General features: G+C 44.7%; 1 protein-coding gene across 1 annotated transcript in view; it reads right to left on the bottom strand.

Annotated features, from left to right (window-relative positions):
• Positions 1-15868, bottom strand: part of Dnaaf11 (dynein axonemal assembly factor 11) — an 88093-nt gene extending 72225 nt beyond the window's left edge. Inside the window, exons 1-3 of the mRNA XM_051202488.1 lie at positions 15838-15868; positions 6746-6913; positions 1880-1957 (exon numbers count right to left, since the gene is read on the bottom strand). Of these exons, the coding sequence (XP_051058445.1) occupies positions 1880-1957; positions 6746-6913; positions 15838-15847 (256 nt within the window). The 5' untranslated portion in view covers positions 15848-15868. The remainder of the gene's footprint in view (positions 1-1879; positions 1958-6745; positions 6914-15837) is intronic.
• Positions 15869-26011: the final 10143 nt, after the last annotated feature.

The raw sequence follows: 26011 nt of genomic DNA, 5'->3' as shown, positions 1-26011 counted from the left end.
TCTCATAAGTGGATATTAGACATCGAGCAAAAGATACCCAGCCTACAATCCACAGTGCCAGAGAAGCTAGGAAACAAGGAGGAACCTAAGAAAGTCATACATGGTCCCTGAAGAAGGGGAAAGGGACAAGATCACCTGAGTAAATTGGGAGCATGGTGGTAGGGAGCGGGAAGGTAGGAGAGAGAGGAGAGGAGGGGGGGAGGAGAACATTAGGAATAAGGAAGGACAGAGAAGGAGAACAAGTAAAGATAAATCTTGATAGAGGGAGCCATTATGGATTTAATGAGAAACCTGGCACTAGGGAAATTTCCAGGAATACACAAGAATAACCCCAACTAAGAATCTAAGCAATAGTGGAGAGGGTACTTTAAATGCCCTTCCCGATAATGACACTGATGACTACCTTATATGCCATCATAGAGCCTTCATCCAGTGGCTGATGGAAGCAGAAGCAGACACCCACAGCTAACTCCTGCGGAACTCCTGGAATCCAGGTACAGAAAGGGAGGAGTGATGAGCAAAGGGGTCAAGACCAGGCTGGGGAAACCCACAGAGACAGCTGACCTGAGCAAGTGGGAGCTCACAGACTCTAGACTGACAGCTGGGGAACCTGCAGGGGGGCCTCTGGCAATGGAACCAGTATCTATCCCTAGTGCATGAACTGGCTTTCTGGAGCCCATTCTCTATAGAGGGATACTCTTTCAGCCCAGATATAGGTGGGGGGGGCTGGGTCCAGCCCCAAATGATGTGACAGACTTTGAAGATCCCCCATGTGTGGATGGGGGAGGGATGGGAAGATGGTGGGGGAGTGGGAGGATGACGGGAGGGAGGGAAAACTGGGATTGATTGGTATGTAAAGTAAGATTATTTTTAATTTAAATAAAACAACAATTAAAGAAATAAATACTTTGAGTATCCCTAGGGTGGGATACCATGCTCATCTTTAATGCATGGGAGAAGGCCCCAACCTATTTGTCAGACTATGTTGACTCCTCATGGGAGCCCTCAACTCTGAGCAGCAGTAGAGTGGGGGTGGACCAGGGGGAGGTGCGGTGTGGTGGGCGGAAGCAAGGGGGTAGGAGTAGGGTGGGACAGAGATCTGTGGTTGGAATGAAAAATAAACGTTGTACACCATCACCAGCTTATTTTAGCAAAGTATAGGAATCCCCAAATGTCCATCTGCAGACAAAGGCTCGGCCAACCCCAACCCTACATATTTATGGGACTGCACAACCTCCAGTTCCTTTGCTTGAACATCACGACATCAAGGCAATTTCCAGAAGGAAATTAATTTTCAAAATACTTCTCCTAAGGATCAGAGGGAGAAAGAGAGGGAGAGAGAGAGAGAGAGAGAGAGAGAGAGAGAGAGAGAGAGAGAGAGAGAGAGAGAGAGAGAGAGAGCGCTCAATACCTGCTGCCAAACCTGAGTTAGAGTCCCCAGAACCCATAATGTGGAAGGAGAGAACCTATTCCCACAAGTTGTTCTCTGACAACCACACGAGGTCACACACACACACTCACACACACACACTCACACACACCACACACTCACACATTCACACACTCACACACGCACGCATGCATACACGCACGCATGCACAACATGATGATAGAAAGCAAAACAAGAGAGAATCGTGTCACATATCCCAAGATGTCAACCACAACTGCCTCTAGCAAGGAGACTAAGCTAGGAAGGGATGAGATACATTTCTGTCTTTGAATTTACATATCACTTTATTGTTTGAATTTTTATAAGCACTGGGATGAGCAAGATTTATGTAAAATATAGTCTTAAAATATACTTTGTGTATCTACAGTACTGTGTAAAGCTACTTTCAAGTTTTTATTTACCTCATGAACAAAACAGGAAAGTTCTTACCTTCCAAATTTTCAATTCTTTCAATGTTGTTTAGCGCTAAATTCAAATATTCAAGTTTCTTGAGTTTGCTGACGTTTTCTGAAATACAGATAATACAATTAATTAACCTTTAAGAGAGAAGACTATTTCATAACTTACCATGAGAATTGCAGAGAGACATAGGGTAACATGTGACTAGCAGCTTTTCAGACCTTCACTATCTCAGTCAGCGTCTCTATTGCTGTGCTAAAGTCACCATGACCAAAAGCAACCCTGGGGAAGGGTGACAATTCCAGATAACACTCCGACAGTGCAGGAGATCATGGCAGAAAAAACTGGCATGAAACTGGAGGCGAGGGCTAAGGAAGCAGCCATGGAGGGCGCAGCTTACTGAGTTCTTCCCCTTGGCTGGTGCTGCTTGTTATCTTAGGCCAACCCAGGAGTGGCGCCACCCACCACCCACAGTGAGCTAGACCCTCCCACGTCAATCATCAATGAAGAGCATGCACCTAAGTCTTGCCCACAGGCCAATTGCTGGGGAAATGTCCTCAGCTGAGGCTCCCTCTTCCCAAGTGACTCTAGCTGGTGTCAAGCTAACATGAAACTGGCAGCACACTTGTGCAACAGAGCTGGCAAAGAGCTCTTCTTCCCGCTGTTGCTGTTTGTATGGCCCTCAGAGACCTCAACAACCTTTTCCTCTCTTCTTGAGAACACCAACGTTTGCTCACATCTCTACCCATCTCCAACTCCACTGGCCTATATTTAAGAAAGCTGGCCAGGGCATAATACTCAGGATCTCCTGCTCGCTTTCAAAGAAACAGAACTTAGGGTTAAACCAACCAGCCCAGAGCATCTCCTGGCAGCCATGTGCTGTCAGAAAGGACATACATCACAAGTACTCTGTCAGGCAAAAACTTAATGCTCTGCCTGTCTCTTTTTACTACAAATTTCCATATAGTAATGAAGCTTGGCCATGAAGGAACCCCCTGTGAATAACATCTACCCTGTGATGGGGGAACAGAGATAAACAATCCATCCACTGCTTCTGGAGTCCACTTTATCTCGATAGAATAATAAGTTTCCTGACTTTTGAGCCACGGGGAATGGGATTTCCTTTACTTAAAGCCAAAATTAACCTGACATGGAATCATCTTTTTAAGTAAATCCGGAAGGCCAGTCATACAAAGTAAGTAGAAGCTGTTGAATGAGTGTCTGTAGAACAGCTAATGGTAAGACACAGCTAACTGATTTGTATATGCATATGTGTTACCTTTATTATATTCTAAAAGCCATTTAATAACATTTATGTATTTTGTGTGTATGATTTTGTGCATATGTATTGGCATAGGATGTGTGTGGGCATCAAAAGGCAACTAACTTGTGGGAGTTGAGTTGCATCTCTGGAGTTTGAGCCCAGGTCATCAGAGTTGGAGGCAAGTCTCTGAGTCACCTCACAGATTATATGTTTTCTTATTTGATCCTAACAAAAACTACAAGAAGTAAAAAACTATTTCCATCTCCTGTTTTCAAATGAAAATTCCAATATATAGAGGGAATGAATGCACATGTCCAAGATTAAATGATACAGCCAAAAGACAAAAGAATTTCAGTCCAGAGTTGTATGCTAAATCATTACACTTCCCCTTAAAAAGAATAATTTCTTAAGCCCAAAAAACAAGGATGACAGGCTTGTGATGACATGCTTGTGACGACATGCCTGTGATGGCATGCCTGTGATGACATGATTGTGATGACATGCCTGTGATGGCATGCCTGTGATGACATGCCTGTGATGGCATGCCTGTGATGACATGAACATTTCGGGCAGCCTCATCTAAGCAATAAGCGATGCTGCTCTTCCAGAGCCTCAGAGATTTTATGAATAGCAAGCATGACTTCCTAGCATCACACCGAACACTATTCCAAGTTCATCTAAACTTAAATCATATTTATATATATATATATATATATATATATATATATATATATATATATAACCTCATAGATCTGAGAACAGCAACATTAGTTAGTCCTCGGGGCCTGAAATCCACTCATTTTTAAAATCAGACTCTGAAGATGAATTAAGCTCCTCTCGGTAATTACATTATCCAGCTAGCACCAATGTTTACAAAAGGGTCTCTAGCCGCGTCTGAGCATTCAGTCGTCAGCATGTTTGGAGGTTTCTGTGTGCCAAGAATCGGGGAAGGCAGAGTGCCCGTCTACAACCCAGACTGAAATGCTGGGTCATTCCTGTTAAAACTGCCATCCCACCGTGGGATGCCCGCTTTGCAAAAAGCTCTTCTTCCTGCCCTTGTTATTTGTGTGACCCTCAGATGTTGGAGTCGCCCATTGGAAATCCACACAAGAATCATACAGGAAGAGATTCCTTGGTTAGCACCCCAAAAGACGGGGAATCAAACTGGCCAGGAGAAAGACAAGACTGTAAGTTAAAATTACATAGGCCCTCTCCAGTAGCCTGAAGGGGGGGTTGAGAGCTCTGGCCCAAACCACTGTGGGAGCTGTTGTTACCAACTGCCACAGACATGCCCACAGACTTCTGGGTAACCAAATCTCTTCACCCTTGAAAGAAGCTTGTGAGAAACCCTAACCTTCCCCCATCTTTACAAGGCCCACAGGGGAGCTGCTAGGAGAGTGAATCACCGGCGGCTAGCCCTATAGGCTCTGTATTTGGTGGAACCCCAGATGGTCCTTGGCTCACACTTGCTTCATGGCTGAGCAGAGCCTTCCTCCCACAGTCCATCTGTCCCAGCCAGAGAGCCAGGGAGCTCTAGGAAAGGCAGTTGCTTTGCAAACTTCCCACCTCAATGGCAGGACAGCATGTGTGGATCCGAGAGAAGAACTTGTACTTGCTAAATACATGCGTAAAGGCCATGGGTGGAGCAGCATTGAAAAATCCCATTATTACAATTTAAAAGTGTTTAATTTAAGAATACTTCGGAAGCAAAAAAAATTAAGCTTTCTCACAGCTCTGAAAAGGCCTGAAATACTATGCTACTAATTAGTGATTGTGTCGGACCCAGCTGTGGAAATGAAAATTTCAGGATCTCTTTGAGGTCCATACAATTAGCGGCGTTCTTCAAAGAGCCCCCGAATAAAAGCTGGTGGATTTTTTTCTAACCACCAGAGTTTCCAGTTCCTGGTATGGCAAAGGACGCCAAGAATATTTATCTGAAGAAATACATAGTTTTACTAAATCTTGCAAAATGATGCAAATCTGAGCTTTTTATAGTCCCAGAGCCAACCTTCAATTACCCAGAGTCAGAGGCACCCATGCTGCTAGGGTTTCTCAGCCTCAGTAACGTTCACATTTTGAGCTGGATAATTCTTTGTCCTGTGCAGTCATGTCCCTGACATCCTCTGAGTAGGGCCAGTAGCTTACACACCTCCAGCACACACACACACACACACACACACACACACACACACACACACACACACCTGTCATAACCAAAACTGTCCGCCCTGTTGAGAACCACTGCACATGCACATCCCTCAAGGGTTAACTCCATGCTATCCCCCATTCTCCAGCAGTAGCACTGGCTCTCTCAACTCACTCCATCAATTCCTCCAATTCTATTCACTGCTCTCTTCAGCCTCTGGCTTCGCTCGGCTGCCCGAGACAGCCCGGGCTAAGCAGTGATGTTAGTAGCGCGGCAGCTTTCACCCGCTAAACTCTTATTTCACTGATAGTGCATTAAGCCCTACAGCACCCCATGCCGTCCTGCACCCCTTACTCTGAGGTGCTTCAACACTGTCTTATGAATACCCCAACTCAGTCTCGGTCAGCTTAGCTGATTTCTCTTCACCCGGCTCACAATTGAGTGACGGAGGAAGGGTTCGAAGACAAGACGACCCGATGCCACAGCCCATGTGTGCTTTTACCACGAAGGCAGAGCTGCTCCAACAAGAAGTGGGTCCCCTGTGTGGCAGAACCCCATTAAACGGCTCTCTAGACCATCTTTGTATCTGCCACTTAATTCATTGTTAGGGCAAGGAGGGATTCAGGGGCCAGGGAAATACCAATTTGTCCAAGGGGTAAATTGGGAGAAGAAACTGGGCAGGCTAAGTCTCTCCATCCTCCCTCCCTCCCTCCCTCCTTCCTTCTCTCCCTCCTTCCCTTCTTACCTCCCTCCCTCTCTTCCTTTCTTCCTCCCTTCCTTCTAGGATGCCCCTATCAGAGAACATAGGACCCAGGTCCTTCCTGCCATAAGGCACAAGATTGCTTGATGGGGGGAACTTATGGGTGCTCTGCTTGGCCTGTAGCCGAGAGGTTTACTTTGAGGGCAGTGCTAGTAAATCCATCTCCCCACTAGTCTGTGCTGCAGTTCTGCAAAGAGGTTCATCAGTTTCGTGGTTTCACTAAGAATGGCTCATGTGTTTGAATAGTTGATCCTCAGTTGGTGGAAATGTTTGAGAAGGATGGGAGGGGAAGGGGGTGTGGCCTTGTTGGAGGAGGTGTGTCACTGGGAATGGACTCTGGGGCGTTCCCTGTGTGTGTGTGTGTGTGTGTGTGTGTGTGTGTGTGTGTGTGTGTGTGTGTGTGTGTGTGTCGCTCTGCCTTGTAGTTATTGCCTCAACATGTCAGTGCCCGGTTTTACAGAGAGATATACAGCCATGGCAAATGTGTGATTCATGTCCATCTCCTGTGAAAGCCGGTAGGAGAACATGTGCACACTTAACTCTGTTTCCAGTTTCATGACAGCATTCCTCTGGTCACCACGGCCAGCTACACAGGAAAGGCCTGGGGAATATTCTGCAAGCAGCTGTTGAGAGGTGGCTGTGTCTCTTTCCCTGTGACCTTCTTGTTCAGTTATTTTCCAAAGCTCCCCAACCCAAAAAGTCATGAAACAAATGAGCGAGACTTACCAATTTTTCCAATGAGGTTGTTTTGAAGATAGAGGATTTTTAAGTCCCGGCACCATTTGTCGAGATGTTCTAGTTTTTCTATTTCTTGCTGATGCAAGGAAAGTTCCTCCAGGGAAAAAATTACACAGTCGTTGTGCTCAGCATTCCGTCTAATAAGATCTTCAGTGACTGGAAGAGATGTTGCAGCACATTATGTTCCCATTTCCATTGTTCAGCGTCGGGTTATTGTATTATTGACAGGCTGGAGTTTCTTTGCAGCTAAGTGTTGATTCTTTGGGCCCAAGCAACTTTCACACAGTGAGGTCAGACAAATGCTGCTTGCTACCCACTTCATGGAGCCTGTGCCAAGCCGTGGTATAAGACAAAGAGAGGAGATGCAATAGAACCTGAAGTCTAGCTTATACTTGTATGTGTAAGAGCTATGTAACTTTTGCTGCATTGGTGGAGGAGGAATTGACAGTCGACAGCTGTAAGAATATGAATATAAGCTCTCCTGGTGAAACCAGACCAAACTGGTGAGATCCACTATTGGACTTGAGACAGAGGAACTGAGTCACAATCCTACTGACAAAGGAGAGGACAGAGCAAATTTCTACCATCCGATAAGGAAGGCTGCTCATCATTTAACAAATAATTGATCATCTAGAGATTCAGAGAAAGCAAAGAACAACCCACATTATGGATCTTGCATTGCAGATGTATAAACTGGCTCTATATAAAAGGAATAAAGGAGAGAAAGAGGAAGGGAGAGAGAGAGAGAGAGGAAGGAAGGAAGGAAGGAAGGGAGGAAGGAGGAAGGAAGGGAGGGAGGGAGGGAGGAAAGAAGGAAGGAAGGAAGGGAGGAAGGAAGGGAGGAAGGGTTTATGGGAAGAACAAAACTGAGAGGGAGTTCCCATCTCTCACTAAAAATGAAGTGTAGCACCGACCGCCGAATGAGGGGAACGTAATAATAATAGCACCAAGAGAATGGAAACAATGGTCCACTGTGGAATCGAGGAGCAAACTCATGAATCATATTTATAAGGTGAGCTGGTAGCAAACAGGCAGCAATCATGGAGACATTCTGCATTTCCAAGGTTAGTAATTTTTTTTTTAAAAAAATTCGATCCCACCTTACATTTCTCATTAGTATATGTAAATGAAAACATATTTGCTGTCATCTATAATGTACCAGGCACTAGTCTACATGCTTTGAGTTATTTAAAGTAGTGATGTGTAGACACATGGTTTACCCTCATCAGGAGAGGAACGGAAGCACAGAGTTCCCATAACCAGTTCAGGTCTTGGTTGTGAAAGCTAAAGACAGGCCTGAACTCCACAGCTCATCTGCGGTGTGCAGAACTCTCTGCTCCTTCCAATGGGAGGGAGCAGATGAGGCGGCTTGAGACGACACTTCCTTAGAATGGCATGGGGAAGGAGATTGAGAGGTTACCACACTACACTCAATGACTGTTCCTGCTGCTCTAAGAGCCGCCTCAGCTGCCAGGCAGAGACGGCTGCAAACTCAGTCCTGGTCAAGATGGGCCAAAGATCCCAAAGGAGCCTTAGGGGGCAGCCTGACCAGCTCTGGCTGGCTGGATCCTTCTGCTATGTCTGGAATGTCACTGCTCATTTATAAGCCAGCTTGCACACGCTATTTAAGAAAAAAGAACCAGAAAATAAAAGCAACAGCACCAAAAAGAAAATCTTCTAAGTAACCAAACATTAAAATGGGATGATATTAAACTTATCCTCCTGCTGGACACACACACACACACACATACACACACACACACACACACACACACACGTACATCAAGTTGGGCTATTTTGCTTGTTTCTGTGTGTTTTGTGTTTTGTTTATTGTTGTTGTTGTTGTTTTGTATTTTGTGGTAGGGATCAAACCTGGGCATCTGCCACAAGGCATGTGATCCATGAAATTACACCCTCAGTCACCCACCACGTTTGTTCAATAACTTGAATCAATGGACAATGCATAAGCAGTGGCAGCCGAGTTGAGACTATAACAAGTCAGTTGTATAAATTAAAATCATCACTATCTGTAATATACAAACATTCCCTTAGCAAACATGCAATTTATGGGATGACAGGCATGACCAATATTATCAGAGCTATTTTAATGAGATGTGAGAATTACTCGCCACCACTGACTAGACTCTCAAATGCCTGATGGTGTATCTGTGACTTAGACTACCAAATCCACATGAAAGGATGGGTTGTTGGAGGGCGTCCCCACCCAGAAATTATGCCCTGCTTTTGAACCACGCCTAGGGAGGGGACAATGAGGTTCCTTACCCAAGAAGTCCCAAACCTGCTCCTAAGCTCCTCATTAGTCGCTTCCCAGGATCCTTTCTAAACTAAACTAAGTCACAGGGTTTGCAACCCCAACAGCCATTGCTTCCAAGGAGCATCTGTTTGCCAGATACATGGATGACATGGATGTAGTGAGTGTGGGGTGGAGGAGGAACAGGAAATGCAGACAGGAAAGGAAGAGGAGTGGGAAGCAAGCCAGAGGGCAGGCCGCCCTGAGCCTCCATGCTCCAGCAAAGACCCACAATACTAAGTGCATCCTTTGGGGTTGTATGAAAATATACTTCTCAAAGGAGGTATATGTACTTTATTAAGCAGTTTGGTTTATAGCTTGATGGGCCATTCTTTATCCTGTGCCCCGAATGTGGTGGAGGCTTCATTTAATATACACATAAATACATAACCTAACTAGTTTGAACACTCAGAGCTGCCACTCATGGACAAGTCAGATGTGCTCATGGGAACCCATGCTGCATCTTATATATCTCCTGATCCATGGCCCAGCAAGATAATCCAGCTGCTGCTAAAGGCGTGGCAGCCTCCTCCAGCTTTGGTATCTCAAAGACTTGACACTTTTTCCAGCCCTGAAGACTTAGAGCATGGGTGAAAAGTTCCTACTGATACCAAAAAAAAAAAAAAAAAAAAAAAAAAAAAAATTTCTTGCTCTTGCTGCGTCTCCCACAACATAAGAAAGTGCTATTATGTAAGCAAAATAGACTGTCAGCATGTAATTGTCAAATTTTCCCCTTCAGCATTGTGGCTAGACATTAGGAAGAAAGTGATGTTTATCCTTATTTCTTAAGAGTGAAATGGTAAGAATCACTATCAGGGTAAGTGGTCAGGGTGATGGAAGCTCTTTAGTGTGGATAACTAATCTCACAGAGAGGAGGGGCCCCACAGCTACATTCAGAACACCTATGTTTCTGAGTAGCAACTACTGTACAGTATTACAACTATTTGAAGGGTTGAACAGATAGAACTGTGATTATATGAAATTTCCTAGTGGCCCTTTTCTTTTTTTGAACTATTTTAAAAACTAACTTTTTTAATGTAGTCACTGAAAATTTCATATATTTTATAATATATTTTGATCATATCCATCCACCACCGCCACCACCTCCAATTCTCCCTCAAAACTTCACACCCTTTTAGTTTGTCATTAAGAAACCCCTTGTATCAAATAAGTGCCAGCCACATGGGCGCGGCTCTGGGGCCATCTACTGGGAGGGCCATTCAGGACTCGGGAAATGTCATGGAAGAAGGGGACAGATAGAATATAAGAGCTGGAATGGATGGATGGGAGGGGGAAACTGTAAACTGTTGATCTCCGGACATGGTAAGTTGTTGAACTCACAAACTTTGAGCAGCTGTGGTTCCAAGTACAAGAAGGAAGCCAGTCAAAACTCTGAATAGGTTTATAAAAGGCCAACTGCTACATGGCACACTATGTTATGGCACGTGGGAAATCGTTACATAACGCCAGTGGCATGCATCAGTGTAAAATCTAGATCCAGCCCCTGAAAAGAGATGTCAAGAGTATCCACATGGCACATGGAGATGACAGTGTTTTGCACTTTTAAATAGGAAGGAATTTTGTGATTTTACACAGCGCCTAGTATTACCCATGCATTCTCTAATTCCGTGCAATACTGCCCACCTTCAGAAAGTCCTACACCAAATAATACGATACTGGGCTTACGTGAGCTCATTCTAGAGTCTAAAAGTTCCTCAGTAGCATTAGAAGCTCATCACACAACAGTTGCAATGCAATGGTGCTGCAACTTATCGAATGGTACAGGGAACATAGCACGTGAAAACCTGCTTTCGCTTTCTCATTCAGAAAACCACAAGTAACGAAATAGAAAACTCAGACAGAACAGGAAAATGTCCTGTTGAAAGCAGGGGCTAGCCAGTACCTCTCGGCTGCAGGAATGAGAGACCAGAGAAGGGTACTAGGAGCTCTGACATGCCCATCTCATTGAAGCGCGGCTCTGAGGAATCAAGGGCTGTGCTAACATTGATGAGTCACCCGGGCCTATTAATTCTGTAACGTGTATCTGCACGATGACCTTGTGCAGCCTGAGAGGGAAGCTTAGTGGGTAAAATGCATGTTATGGAAGCATGAGGACCTGCGTTAGAATCCCTAGAACTCACACGAAATAGTACATGTCTGTAATCTGTTCCTACAGCAAGATGGGCATGGACACAAGGGAAGCCCTGGAAACTCACAGGCCAGCTGGCCTGACAAACAACAAAGATGCCCTGGCTTCAACAAAGTGGAAGACATCGGAGCAACATGATATGACATACACACACCTATACTCACACATACAAACATGTACACATGCATACACTCACACACATAAACATGTACACATGTACACACACACCTACACTCACACATACAAACATATACACACACACCTGCACTCACACAGACATGTACACATGTACACACACACCAGCACTTACACATACAAACATATACACACACACCTGCACTCATATATACAAACATACATACACATGTACACACACCTGAACTCACACACATAAACATGTACACATGTACACACACACCAGCACTTACACATACAAACATATACACACACACCTGCACTCATATACACATACATACACATGTACACACACCTGAACTCACACACATAATCATGTACACACACACATACTAGCACTTACACATACAAACATGAACACATATACACACATACCAGCACTCATACACACACACAAACATGAACACATGTATACAAACACACACCTGCACTTACACATACAAACATGTACACCTGTACACAGACACACACCTGCATTCAAACATACGAACAGTACACACATGCACTCACAAATACAATCATGTACACCCCACACACACCTGTACTCATACATACATACATGTACACACACACATGCACACATGCATGAATACATACAAACATGTACACACACACACACACACACACACACACACCACAGAACCATGTGCAATAGAATAAAGTTTCTGAGTTATGAGAGCATGTCCCAATATGTTTACTTCTGCAAGATTTTCCAGGTACTCAGTAAAATTTAACAAAATTCCAAAGCCAATGATTTTGCACTTATCTTTCAGGATTTGCTATTTGCTGACTTGGAGTCTCATGTTGCAGCCTAGACTGGAGCTCATTATGCAGCTCAACTCAAGGCAATCCTCCTGCTTCAGCCTCTCAAGTAGGGGCTGGGATTCTACCATCACACCCAGATCATTCCTTCAGGTCTTATATGATGTTTTGAAAACAGCTCTACCTTTCTTGCCGGATTACACTAATATCAACCAATATGTTCAGAGCAGATTTCACAGATTTTTCAAACATCTTGAAAAACCTTGCAAATACACATATGGGCACACATGTATATTATATACATGAAATAAAAGATATTTAATGGAAACACGAGATTACAAATATGTAGTTTACCTGTCATAGTATCTAAATATTTTTCTATTTAGAAGATAGCATCTCTAAGATAACACATGCTTCTTTTTCTTACATACTTATGGGCCATCAGGACACATATTGGTCCCTAATCCAGTGATACCTTTAAAGGTGATTGGTGTGGCTAACTCATAAAAGAGTGACAGACTCCAGCTTCCAGGATTGATGGAGTCCTAGGTTAGAATTCATACTCCCAGACTCCACCAATGAAACTACAGACATAATATATGAAAGTATTACTTTTAAAATATGACATCAATAAACAACAAAACAAAGAAGGTTAATTTGTATCTTGAGTAGAATGGCCTCATTGGAGACACAGCTAGGGCATCTCTGGGAGGGAAATTTATAGCACTGAATGTTCATGGGAAGAAAGATACAGAGCAGAGACATCAGCTTCCAGTATAAGATTTGGGGAAGAGGGCAAATCAAATTCAAAGTAGAACAAAGTAAGTAACACAGATTCTGACAGAAACCAAATGATATAGAAATCAAGGGTGGAAATCAGTAAGTATCAAAGCTAGTGAATTCAGAAAATGACATAATAAACCTTAAAGGGTATGGAGGATATTGTAAATATCACTATGATATTAAATTCAAGACTGTATGTTAAATGGGCAAATTGTTTGACGAGATGAAAACTGTCAAGCTCTCTCAAGAAAGACAAGGGCAGATTAAAGAGCTGTGGCTCATCTCAAGTAGCTAGATATGGAGTAACAAGTCTTCTAGCAAAGAGAAATTAGGCACAGATGTTCCCACAGATAAACCCTACCAACCACTTAGGGAAAAAAAAATGCTGTCTCCAATGAAGTCTTCAAGGGAACTGAAGGAATGCTGTCAAGCACAAAGCTAATCAAGGGAGAGCATGGGTGTCCTAAATTTGCTTCCTGTTGCTGTGATAAACACAAAATGTAACCTAAAGTGTTTATTTCATCTTACATCCCCCAGATCATGCTCTGCCACTGAGGGAAGTCAGACCAGGAGCTTGACGCAGGAACCCAAAGGTAGGAGCTGAAACAGAAGACATGGAGGAACAATGCTTACTAACTTGCTTTCCATGGGTTGCTCAGTTGGCTTTCTCACACAACTCAGGACTACCCGAGTACAGGTGGTCCTGTCCACAGCGGGCTAGCCATTGTCATATCAGACATTAATGGAGAAAATACCCCCACAGAATTGCCTGTAGATCAACCAAATAGAGGCAATTCCTCAAGTGAGAACACTGATGGAGGCTGCCCTTCTGTATGCTGTGAATATATGCTTCTTTTACTGATGAGTAAAGCTGTCTCAGTCAATGGACAGGCAGGACGTGGCCAGGCAGGAAGTACAGACAAGGCTACCAGACTAGGCAAATGCTGGAAGAGGAAGTCAGAGAGGAGCCAGCAGAGAGATGCCAGTAGCTACTGGGAAGGTAGGACACCCTGGCATTCTCTCTTAACATAAGGCCATGTGGAAACGCATAGATAAATAGAAATGGGTTAATAATTAGGAGAGAACTCACTAGTACGAAGCATAAGCCATCGGCCAAACAGTTTGTAATGAACAGAAGCCTCTGTGTTTATTTGGGACCAGGGAGGACAGAAACCTCCACCTACAGAATACCTCTTCTAAGATCACCTCAGCACAGAGGAAGAGAACATGCACTAGAAACTCTCAAATCTCCGCATCTCTCCACTCTGCCTTGGTTCGTGGGACTGGCTGTCTGTCAGGGTGGTTCTCAGCTCTACCTCAGCCACCTCCCCTAAAAGTGGATGAACTGGTCACTGTTCCCTGTCTTGGAACATTGCTGAGACAGAAGAAAAAAATGCATGGAAAGTATCTGGACCTGGCCTGGCACAGGCAAACACCTGTGGGAGGGTTTGTCATGCACCTCACTGTCTGGGTTTTACTTAAGTTCACACTCTTTCAGTTAGGTGCCAGAAGAGAGCCCGGCAGCTTCTCAACTGAACATTAGGAAAGGTGACATCCTGGAGATTTACAAAGCAGAAAGAAACCCCACCATCCTATTCACATATTCCCTCTCTCTCCCTCCATCTCTGTCCCTCTCTCTCTCCCTTCCTCTCTCTCTCTCCCCCTCCCTCTCTCTCCCTCCCTTTCTTCCTCTCTCCCTCTCTCTCCATTCTATCTAGCCTTCCTTTCTCCCTCCCTCTCAACATCTTTCCTCCTTCTCTTTTCTCCATGAGGCTTCCTAATGCTCTACTACTAAACTATATCCCAGCCCCAAGTCCAGACTCTTGATTAAACATACTAATTACGGAGGATGAGGCGATGACGAAGCGGGTAAGGCATAAGGCCATGAGTCCTGATCACCAGTAACCATTGTGGGTTATCTATCGTCCTGACACTGGGGAGGCAGAGACAGGCAGATCCCTCTAGCTCATCAACCAACCAGTTTTGCTGAATATGGGAGCTCTGTTTCCAGTGAGAGATTCCCCACATTAAAAAAAAATAATAATAATAAGGTTAAATCAACTGGAGAAGACAGGAGATGCCAACCTCCTGACTCCACGTGCACACACATGTGCTCTCTCTCTCTCTCCCTCCATCTTTCTCTCTCATGCATGCACACACACACACACACACACACACACACACACCATATACACAAGTGTTATGACTGTCATGTTAAATGGAGCTGTATGCAAATGTCATTTGTCAGCATCAAGAAAGTCTTGATAACAGGAATGCCGCAATCTAATCTAAAAATACCCGCTCACCCATCATCTTGCAGACACTTGAGATCGTTTTCAAATAAACACTTACTAAGTCTATCTAATAAAACTTAGTTGTGGGAGTGAGGAAGCTGAAGCTCAAGGGTCGGGTCCCAGAGCAAAGCTATAGAGCTCTTAGGGTGATCCTGGGGAAGGGCGTGCGTCAAACCGCGGCTCTGGAACTGGTGGGTGCCCTCCTGCTTTAGGCAGAGCCATGTCTTCCCTAGCGAGGAGGCGGCACACAGATGGCATGACCCAGGACTTCACAGTCTAGCCCACAAGGTCTTCCTGAACCCCCTCTCTATGGCGCTGCTGGTGGAGGTGGAGCGCAAGGCGAGCACCCAAGGGGACTCGAACTTGATGCCACCTAAGGGACTCGAAGGAACCTGGGAGGATTTAGCGGGAACTAGGTGACTATGAGAGGTCATGGTGGGGCTTCAAGGGTCCTAAGCGACCCCGAGAGGACCTGGGGGCTCCTGGGCAGAACTCAGAGGGCCTGGTGCAGCCTAGGCACCGAAGGCTGGTCCCGCCGGCGGGAAGTGGGGAGGGGGTGCCAGGGGCTGGGGTGGAAGTCGCTTACTCAGGCCCATGGCGCTTTTCTGGATCACTGGTCAGGGAAATCCAGGGACCCGCAGGATTCCCTTCTGCCCTCACAGCAGCGCCTCCGCCTCTGCGCCTGGACGCAATCCCGAAGCCATGGCAACGGGGCTTCTATGGTGGCCGCAGGAGGTCAGGCGGCGCCGAGTTTCCTGACCCCCAAAGAGAAGCAGAAAGAAGGGGAGGTGGGGCGCCACTGATCCTGACCTAATCCTGATCCTCGATCCCCGCTCAGATCAAACATTCCCAGGGAGCTCTTCCTCCCTTCCTGGTCGGGTCTTGACTGGTGCAGAGCCAGGAAGGCTGCATTTGAACCCCTCGGAAGGGAACTCCCACACAGCGGGGTTCCCCCGGATTGAGCACAAGCCACACCCAAACACCTGCTTTCACAGAGAGATTATTAATTGGGGAAGAAAAGTTAAAGCGGCTGCTTCCTAACTCACGCAGAAAAAACAGCCGCTAATGACCTTGCAGGTGTCATTTTTAAGAGAAGGTGAGATCTGTGTTAGAACGTGCTAGGAGGTAGGAGACAGGGAAAGGGACTGGGGGGGAGGGCAGGGGGTTTTGTCCCAGAGGGACAAAGGACAGCCTCTGGGTAGAAAGGACACAGAGGCCAGTGACAGTTCATAGAGGTAAAGGGGGAAGCCCGCGTGAGGATGAGGTATATAATTTAAACGGAATGTTAATTAGGTGAACCCAAAGGGGGTTCTGATTGCTGCCCTTCAATGCTTCATTAGCTGGACCTTGGTAGTCAGTTTCAGGAGAAAGAAGTGGCCAGATAAGGAATAGACCTTGGTGGCTAACTTTAGGAATGTGATGTGATAGTTTTTAGCAAGGCGGTGGAATCAGGGAGAAAGGCAAGGCCTGCCAGAGCAGTTGTGCTAGAGTCCCTTCACGGGCTACATTTAATAAAGATGTGACCTGAAACGGTCTTAGCGTCTGTCCTGTGTCTGTAAGACACATAATACTACCCCACGCAAGAAAATCCAAAACAGCAACAACAAAACAAAATTAAAAAAAAAAACCCCACAAATAAACAAAGCAAAAACCTGTGGAGCTTGAAGGTTAAATAAGATCTCCTGGACTGACTTTTTTTTTAATTATTGTTTTAAGAACTTAAGACACATTTTTTTTTTAAAAACAGGCTCCATATAGATTAGTTGTTACCATTAAATTACAGCCTTTTAAATCATAGCTCTATAGTCACTCAACTTCCTACAGTTTTATTTCCTAAACATACCACCCACTGTGTCTGCCCACTTCCCCACTGACCATGCTCACCACCTTTTCACTGTAAAACCTACAGGAGTCCTTTCTACAATGCATGCCTGGTGTCGAGTAAGATTGACCCGACCCTTCATACCCGGATGTCCAGATACAGTTAACATGTTACAACTTAGCAAGTGAATTTGTGTATGCCGTAATTGCAAATGTAAATATAGTTTCTGCATTTGCTTGAAAAACGCAATTTGTAAAAGGTTAAAAAAAAAAAAAAACTTTCCAATTACAGTAAACCGATACAGTGCACGCTTCTTGATTTGTGTGTTATGTTTGTATTTTAAAAGGCTTACTGACTGCTGATAAGCGCAAAGAAATTTAAGCTGTCAAGAGGTACCTGTTCAGCATTTGTTGTTGGCCATTAATGGGTTTGGTAATCCCATTGGCAGGATACAGATGAGGGCATGGATGTAGCAGGGACCAGAAAGTCCAAAGATGTGGACTGATCTTATACCTTACCCTGAACCCATCTTGAAGGGAAATATCCTTCTGTATGCTGTGAAAATATGTTTTTCTTATTTTTTTTATTAATAAAGCTGTTTTGGTCTATGGATAGGCAGGATGTAACCAGGCAGGAGGATTCTGGGAAGAGGAGTGTAGTGAGTGAGTCGCCAGAGAGATGCTGTGAGAGAAAGGGCCCTGGGCATCACTGGTCAGCCAAGACCACATGGAGATACACAGATTAATAGAAATGGGTTAATAATTAAGAGAGAGCTAGCTGATAAGAAGCCTGAGCCATAGGCCAATCAGTTTATAATTAAGATAGCATCTGTGTGTTTATTTGGGACTGATTGGCTGCAGGACTGGGTGAGACAGAAACTTCTGGCTACACCATCTGCTTGTCACAGAGGCTGATGTGTTTTGATTTTCTTGGGACTTTATGTGTTGGAACTTAATCTCCAATGCAAAGAGTAGTAAGAGGCATGGCCTTTAGAAGATGACTGCACCATGAAAATAAATTAGGTGCATTCAAAACAGTTTGACATAAGCAGTTACCCCTCTCCACCCCTTCCACCACACAAGGACACAAAATGTTCCCCTGTAGAGGATAGTGTATCATTGTGAAAGCAGAGGAGTAGACCCTATTGTTGCCTTGATCTTGGATCATGAGTAGAAACAACCCGGTCTCAGATACTGTATTATAGAATGACAAAAGGACATGGACCGGGCCTTGGAATTTTCCTGTGAACTTGAATGTCTGCGACACTGAATTACACCATTGCTTCATTCATAAGCAAGCAAAGGCTGGAGCTTCCACCTTGATTAAAATTCTAGTGGCTAAACATCCCTTAGGTGTTTTAAGCACCGTGAGCACACACATGCTTTGCTCCGGGGTTGCTAACTCATCAGTTCTCACAGAGGGCTTCGGGTGCAGGTCCTGTTGTTGAAAGTGCATAGCAGATAAGGAAGCAGAACCCCAGTGAAATTACACTACGAGAAGAAAGTGGACCGGGATTTTGTGTGCAAAACCGAATGCCACTCTCCAACGCATTCTAGACCGAAAGCTACTTAAGAGAGTTCCTTTCTTGTTTCTACCTTTGAGACCTAGCTCTCTGAACAGGCACTGGCACTTGGGTGCTTAATAGATATTCACCGAGTGAGTGAATAGATGAGTTCAGGGTCCCGGCTGCCCAAAAGTTCAGTCATCTCCTTTGTAATAAACACACGTTTGGCTTTGGCAGAATCACCACTCAGGTGTCCTTGTCCGGAGGGTTCTAGCAAATGAGCCAGGAAGATCATCAGACAGTTTCTTATGCTGGTACATTTGCAACAAAATCTAGGCCAAGAGCTGTCCTATGGGCAGGGTCTTCACAAATTGTCCCACTACTGTGCTGCAGCAGCTTTGAAGCCAGGATCTATTTGCTCGTTGTTACAGCTCTGGCCAGGCTGCTTGTGCCCTGCCTTTCCTTAGCCGACATCCCCCAGAATTGCATGTTTCAGAAACACAGGAGCCAAGAGATATGAGGATGTTGTGCCGCAATTGTTTGCCAGCAACAGAGGGAACTGGGGAATGGCATGACAACTCCAAGCGAAGCCAGGTCCACCTCAAAGTGAGAGCACTGGTGGTTTAAGACGTCCGCCCGCATGAGCGCTGCCTACGCAAACCCTGATTCACAGATAGACTCATTTCTTTGACCCCTGCAAAGGTAACAGGGTGAGCAGTGCCCTCGGCGCAAACCACACGGCATTTTGTGTACATAAAGGTAGTGAAATAAATCTTGAGGACCACTTCCGTTAAGATTTCAATAACAGCAAGATAGCCCTCCTACATTTTTGCTTTTCCTTTGGGGCTGTGTCATTTTCGGAGACCCTGACCTAGAAGGAGATGTCGCTCTTATTTTCCATTGTTGCATACGATGTAGTGCTTTGATCATGTGTAGCCAACGCACTGGCCATGGTTCCATTGTATTTGGTATTAATTTTCCTTCAAGGCAATTTCTTCATCATAAGTTCCCGGGGTCACACATTCCTTTATTACACACATTCCTTCCTGTTTTTATCCCTCCCTTCCTTCCTTTTGTCTCTTTTCCTTCCCTTCTTCTCTCCTCTTCTTCTTTATTTCTTCCCTTTGACTCTTCCATGTATCAGTATCTATGAGAGGTGGCTGACATGACTCATTTAAAACTCTTAGAGGAGCTAACCTGAAATCTATGCTGCCTCACTCTAGAAGGACAAGGAGGGAGCTTTGTTCCCTCCCTGGGTCCTCTCTCTATAAGTCTATATTTGCTGAGTGACTGAGCATATGCATCGTTTAGCTAGTCTGTTCTGGAGTTACATATTCTTTTTGTTCTAGCAAAGTAAACACCACCATAGATGGTCACCCTATAACACGGGTGCTAATATCATCACTATTCTTCAGATAAGGAAATTTGATCTACTTTGTCCCAATCTGACAGAAAAGATCCGATAAACTCAAGCTTCTTATTTTTTATATTATTATTATTATTATTATTATTATTATTGATAGAGTTTCATGTAACCCAGGCTGGCCTTAAGTTCTCTGTGTACCCAAGGACGGACTCGAACTTCTGATTTTTCCTGTCTCCACCTCCTGAGTATTTGGAAGACAAGTATGTACCGCCATGCCTCGTTTGGGCAATGCTGCAGGATTGAATCCTGGGACTCCAGCACACTAGGCAGGCACCCTACAATCTGAGTTAAACCCCCTCGCCCACATTGTTTCCTCTTGCACAGGCACCTAGCGTGCCATGGTCCTTCCAAGTCTCCTGGTTGGTTTTCTTGTTTGCAGTGCTGTGCAGGCTGCCCTCCTCTCAATCCCAGCCTCCCAGTGCCTCCGGGAAAAGATAGCTAGTTGGTATGTCCGGCTCCTCCCATCCTCAGTGAAAAGATCCTTCGGATTTTCCTGAGCAGATAATCATTTATACAGAGCGAAATCTTGCTCATGTTGATCATACCTCATAGTCTCAGTTTTGTGGCACAGGCTTGTCATGGATTGCTTTGTGGTACCTTTCCCCTGTGTCCTGGCTCAAGGCAATCTCATGGCCTAGAGTTTTGGTTTTTGGTTTGGTTTTGTTTTTCTGTAAAAGCTAAAGTAACTATCATGTTTTTATTTTGATCCTGGAAAAGGAACCAGTGTGTGTACATGCATGGGGGCATGGGGGTCGTATCTGGGCCTTTATTGGAAGGAGCACTCACAGATAAAGACAAGGGGAACCCGGCCCTCTTGCTGTCTTGGTCAGACTGTTTCATCTGGAAGGTGGCTGCTATTGATCCTGGCTCTAGCTTTGGGGCACCATTACATTTCTAATTACTGGTGTTCAAGTCCCCTTGACCAGGTGGATGGAAGCCCCTCAGAAAGCCTGCCAAGCAGTGGCCCCTCCCCTCAGAAACACAGCCATCGGTGGCTCCTCCCTGGGAGATGCCCAGGACCATACCTAGTGGCTATTTAAAACCCTGCCACATGTGTCCTCATGTTCTTTCTGTCCCCTGCCTTCCTGAGGGCTACCTGGAAGTGCTGGGTTTTGCACTGCCCTACTTATGAAATCTGGATTTATTGGTCTGATTTGGCTTATTGCATCCACGGCAGAGGAATTCAACAACTGGGGATCCAATACTTAACCCCTTTGTCTCTGTTGTAGTTCATGAAGATCAAGTACAAACTTTGTCATATAGAACTTTCTATAATATGACACTCACAGCAAGTTTGGGCTGGGGGGGGGGTCCCAAAACTGCCCTCAAATTCAGAACTCTTCTGGAAGGACTCACAGATTTTACTGCAAGCTGCTGGACTCTCAGACAGAGTTTCCAGTAGGAAGAGTATATATGAAAGAGACCTTGAAAAGGAGGGCGGGACTTCCTGCTAGTCTCCCTGGTGCTGAGTGTTTGTCATTCTCCCAGCATGCTTTGCATAGAGAATGCAAGCCAGCCTGGAAAGCTGATTTAAGCTTTGGGGTCAGGACAATGCTCTACCACACAGAGGTGATGTCAGATCAACTGACATCATGTGATTCGAGGTTTTACTTCCAACCCCAATTATAAGGTTGGTATTTCTGATGTAGAAGTCCTTCGTCCCAATCTATGTGGGTGCAGTTGGCTCTCTCCATAAATCATTTCATCAGATGCATCAATCGATTCCAGGTCCTCAAATAAAGTCAGGGGGAAATTATCTAACAATGAAGACAAACAGCAGATGTCTCTTTGACCAATGCCAAATACTTCAGTGCGTATCCTCCCTGGGGACTCGCCATTTATAAAGACTCTCCAGTCCTTGTCCAGTCCTCTCTGTTGTATTGCCTGGGATATTTTCACTGCTGGTAGCAAAGAACCCCTCACTGATACCAAGGGTATGCCTTAAAGCTCAAAGACATTCTTCCTATTGGGGAGGAATGGCTGGATCAGAAGACATACGAGAGAGAGTGCATGGTGAACCCTTCTGCTGGTGGCAGACAACATCCACCCACAGTGGTGAACAGTCTCCAAGACTGAAGACACTGCGGATCTGTCAGGGTCCATAAAAACTGCAGTCTAAGGGACCTCAGACAGTGGAACCAGGATGTATCCCTGGTGCACAAAAGGACTTTGGGAGCACATTCCCCATGGAGGGATACTCCCTTAGCCTAGAGGCAGGAGGGAGGGCCTAGTCCCTACTCCAAATGACTTGACAAATTTTGTTGACCCCTCCTGGAAGGCATCACCCTCCCTGTGGAGGGGGGGGAATGGGATGGGAGGGTGGTCAGGGGACATGGGAGAGAGGGAGGGAGGGAGGGAGAGAGGGAGGGAGGGAGGGAGAGAGGGAGGGAGAGGGAACTGGGATCAATATGTCAAGTAAGACAAATAAATTAATTAATTATTTAAAAAAAACTGCTTCGCTTCATCTTGACTTGAGGTCAGAGAGTTCAAAATTTTCCTTATTCTTCTAGGTTTAAAGTCATACGACCTAAAGGCCTAAGGCATGGTTTGGGCTAAGTTATGGATACCTTATCCAAATAACAAGAGGTCTGGTCTAAGGTGTGGCCACTCTGAACCCTTGAGGTCAGATAATGAGAGATTTGGTCTTCTGAACATTTGGAAAGTCAAGGGAGTAAGTCTATTTCTTCATGTATCTTGATAAAGAAGTGTCTTGTCCTTTCCCCTTTTTGGTTTGGGTTTGCAAGAATGTTGAAGAACAAACTGGAGACATTCCGTATCCACTGGATTGCCTTCCTGACTCTATTCCATGTCTTTGTCTTTTCCTCCATACCCTTACCTGCCGTTTTCTCAATCCACACTCCCTCTGACAGGCGACAGCCAGGCAAGTCAGCTCCCCAAAGACAGGTTCCTACAAGGATCTGAGCAAGGCAGTGCCCAAGGTTTCCCTCGGTTACATTTTACTTGATTCAAATTCACTGGATTTGGCACTTCATAGAGACAAGTGGCAACAGGTGCTAAAGGCCTGAAAAAGTGTAAAAGGGAGACAATTATAAAAAGAAACTTAAAAAAAAACTCAATCCCTTATCTACTAATTTAATTTCCTCTGAGAACTGAGTAAACAACCATTTTATTCAAACTCAATGTTACAACACTGGGGGCCTGCCCACAAAAAAAAAAAAAAATATGATGGCTACGGATTATTATCTGAGGACCACTGAACTTAGCTAACTGCACATAGGGACAGAAATAAATACACCGAGCACTAAAACAGTGTCTCCAAACCCATTAATCCTTTCTAATATAATCCAGAAAAAAAAAAGTGACATGGGGCCTCTAGGGAAATTGCAAGTGACTGCCAATTTTGCTAATGATAATAAGTTTATTTTACTTGCTAATATATTCCTAATTACTCTGGTTCTAGAATGTTTATTTTGCTGTCAGTCATCGTCTTTGATTTACATTCCTTGTGAAAAACCTTCGTCATATCAATCAACCCTTTTCAAGTTTGGTGGCAGCCGCTGAACTTGATCTCACCTTCTCTGTCTCACAGCCTTGCTGGGTATCATTTACCCGGAAAGAGAGGGAGGCGTGGGCTGCAGATACTTCCAGAATTCATAACTGTCCATTCCAGCTAAGAGAGAAACAGCATTTTCAAGGCTTTGGCTACAGGAAGAGACATGACACTGTCTACACTGGAAACTGTTTTTATATTTCTGCACTTCTAAAACACTGAGCCAGTGTCTGCATTTTCCAAACTATTTTTTATGATAGTTGCACTTAGGCAACAGAAGATTATTCAATCCATGTACGTGATACATAGCAATAATCTAGGCTTGTACTCTAATTTTAAAACTACTCTGTATTTTACCTACTTCCTGCGTGCACAGAGTCTATGTGAGTACATCTTTCATCTATCATGTGTGCATGAGTGTATACAAATAATTGCTTCATGAATATCATGTCTAGGGCTATGAAGTGACTCATCCGGTAGATATGCATGTGACACAAGCCTGATGACCTGAGTTTGGTCTTCCAAACACATGTAAGACATGGATATGGTGTCATACATCCATCACCCTAGCACTCCTATGGCAAGTGGGAGTTGGAAAGAATCACATAGCACCTCACAGGCCAGCTAGCCCGGAATATGAGGTGAGCAGAAACAAAAGAGACCCTGTTTAAGCAAGGAGAAAGGAAACATTTGACTACTCCAAGTTGTCCTGACATCCACATGCACATCATAGCTCATGACTTGCGCACACACACACACACACACACACACACACACACACACACACACACACCAGTTTTATACACATAGCTTTAAAAAGATCAGCCTTAGAGTATCATGTTTTTAAAGTAAATTTTACTAATTGGCATGGGTAGCAGGAACCCATTACGTCATTAACTAATTTCAGGCAGTGAGGATAGAGATCAAGACCTCGGTTTTAACCACCTTTTCTTCTCTACTGTTGGGACGATTTACGAATGGCAGACAAATGAATACTACATTAGGGTAGGGTAAGAAAGAAAAATATAAGGCAGGATAACAAGGTGGGTGCTGTGTCACCTGGGCTGGCGGGAGGACCAGTAATTGTGGAGAGAAGCAGATGGTTGGGGGGGGGGAGGAAGAAGAAACACTGAAGAGGAAAAGGAGAGGAATCTGTGGTCCTTCAACTCTCCTGTGTGCTGTGTTTGCTGAGACAAAGAAGAATGGATGGGAAGGATAGAGAAAGCGTGAATTTGCATGGGAATTCCAGGTCTTGGATAAAATAGCAATGTTAATGTCTCTCCTCCTATGCTGTTGTTGTTGCTGCTACTTATGGGTTCAGTACTGGTCAGACTTGATGTATGTCTGTATGTCCAGACTGTATGTCTCCTGGGCTGTGAAACCACTCACTTTCTATTTTTGTTCCCGTAGAACCTGCCACAAAGTCTTATTCATGTCCAGCTCTGTGCTGCAAAGCAGAAATCCAAAGGAGAAAGTTTGCCTAAAGCCCCAAAGAATCATATATTGGCACTCCAATTAGACAGAGGCTGTACATGCTTAGCACTTGGTGACCTCTTACATCACACTGGTGACTAAATATCATAACAGACGTGATTTACTCAATCATTCAATAAGCATTTTTGGAGCAGTGCCTACATACAAACCACCATCCTAAGAACTTTGTGAACCAGTGAACAATGCTGACAAAAAGGCCTCCCCACAGAATCTTGTATTCAACAAAATGGTGGCGCCTCTGTACCTTCCTCAGTAAGCGCGAGCTTTCCTTAATGTGTACCGATGAGGTCCAGGGTAAGTGCGTTCCCAAAGCAAATGCTGCTTCATTTCCACGTGGTAAACAAGTAGCTATCATCATTGCTGTCATTAGTAGGTAAGCCCCACCTTCACTGACTTCTTATAATCTGGAAGCTTCTACTGCATTCTGCTAATTAATCCTGACTTGTACAAAGAAACTGGCCTTATTGACTTAACGAATGATGAACTAGAAACTTAAGGGATGCCTCAATCAATGTTCTATGGCTATGAGAAGACACGGTGACCACAGCAACAATTAACTGGGGTCTTTCTTGCTTACATTACATTTTCGGAGGCTTAGTTCATTATCATCATAGGAGGAAGTGAGCAGAACAGAGGAGAAACTGAGTGCTCTGTATCTGTATCTGCAGGCAGCAGAAAGAAGCAGACAGCCACTTACTCTGGCTTGCACTTCTGAAATCTCAAAGCCCACCCCTATTGAGACTCCTCCCCTAATAAGGCCACGCCTATCCCAACAAGCCAACACCTCCTAATTCTAATTAGTGCCACTCCCTAATGACTAAGTATTCAAATTGCTGAGTCTTTGAGGCCCTTTTTACTCAAACAACCTCAGGTGATAAGTGATTTTCCACAGGTGGAGATTGTTCAGGACCACAGCCTAACTGTGACCAACTCCAACCTCAAGCTTGCTACCACTGAATCACACTATTTTTGCTTTCCACGCATACCATAATTCATTGTATAT

Source organism: Phodopus roborovskii, unplaced genomic scaffold (genome assembly GCF_943737965.1).
Source record: "Phodopus roborovskii unplaced genomic scaffold, PHOROB, whole genome shotgun sequence".
NCBI classification, from domain to species: Eukaryota; Metazoa; Chordata; class Mammalia; order Rodentia; family Cricetidae; genus Phodopus; species Phodopus roborovskii.
This window is presented reverse-complemented; position numbering and strand designations above follow the sequence as displayed.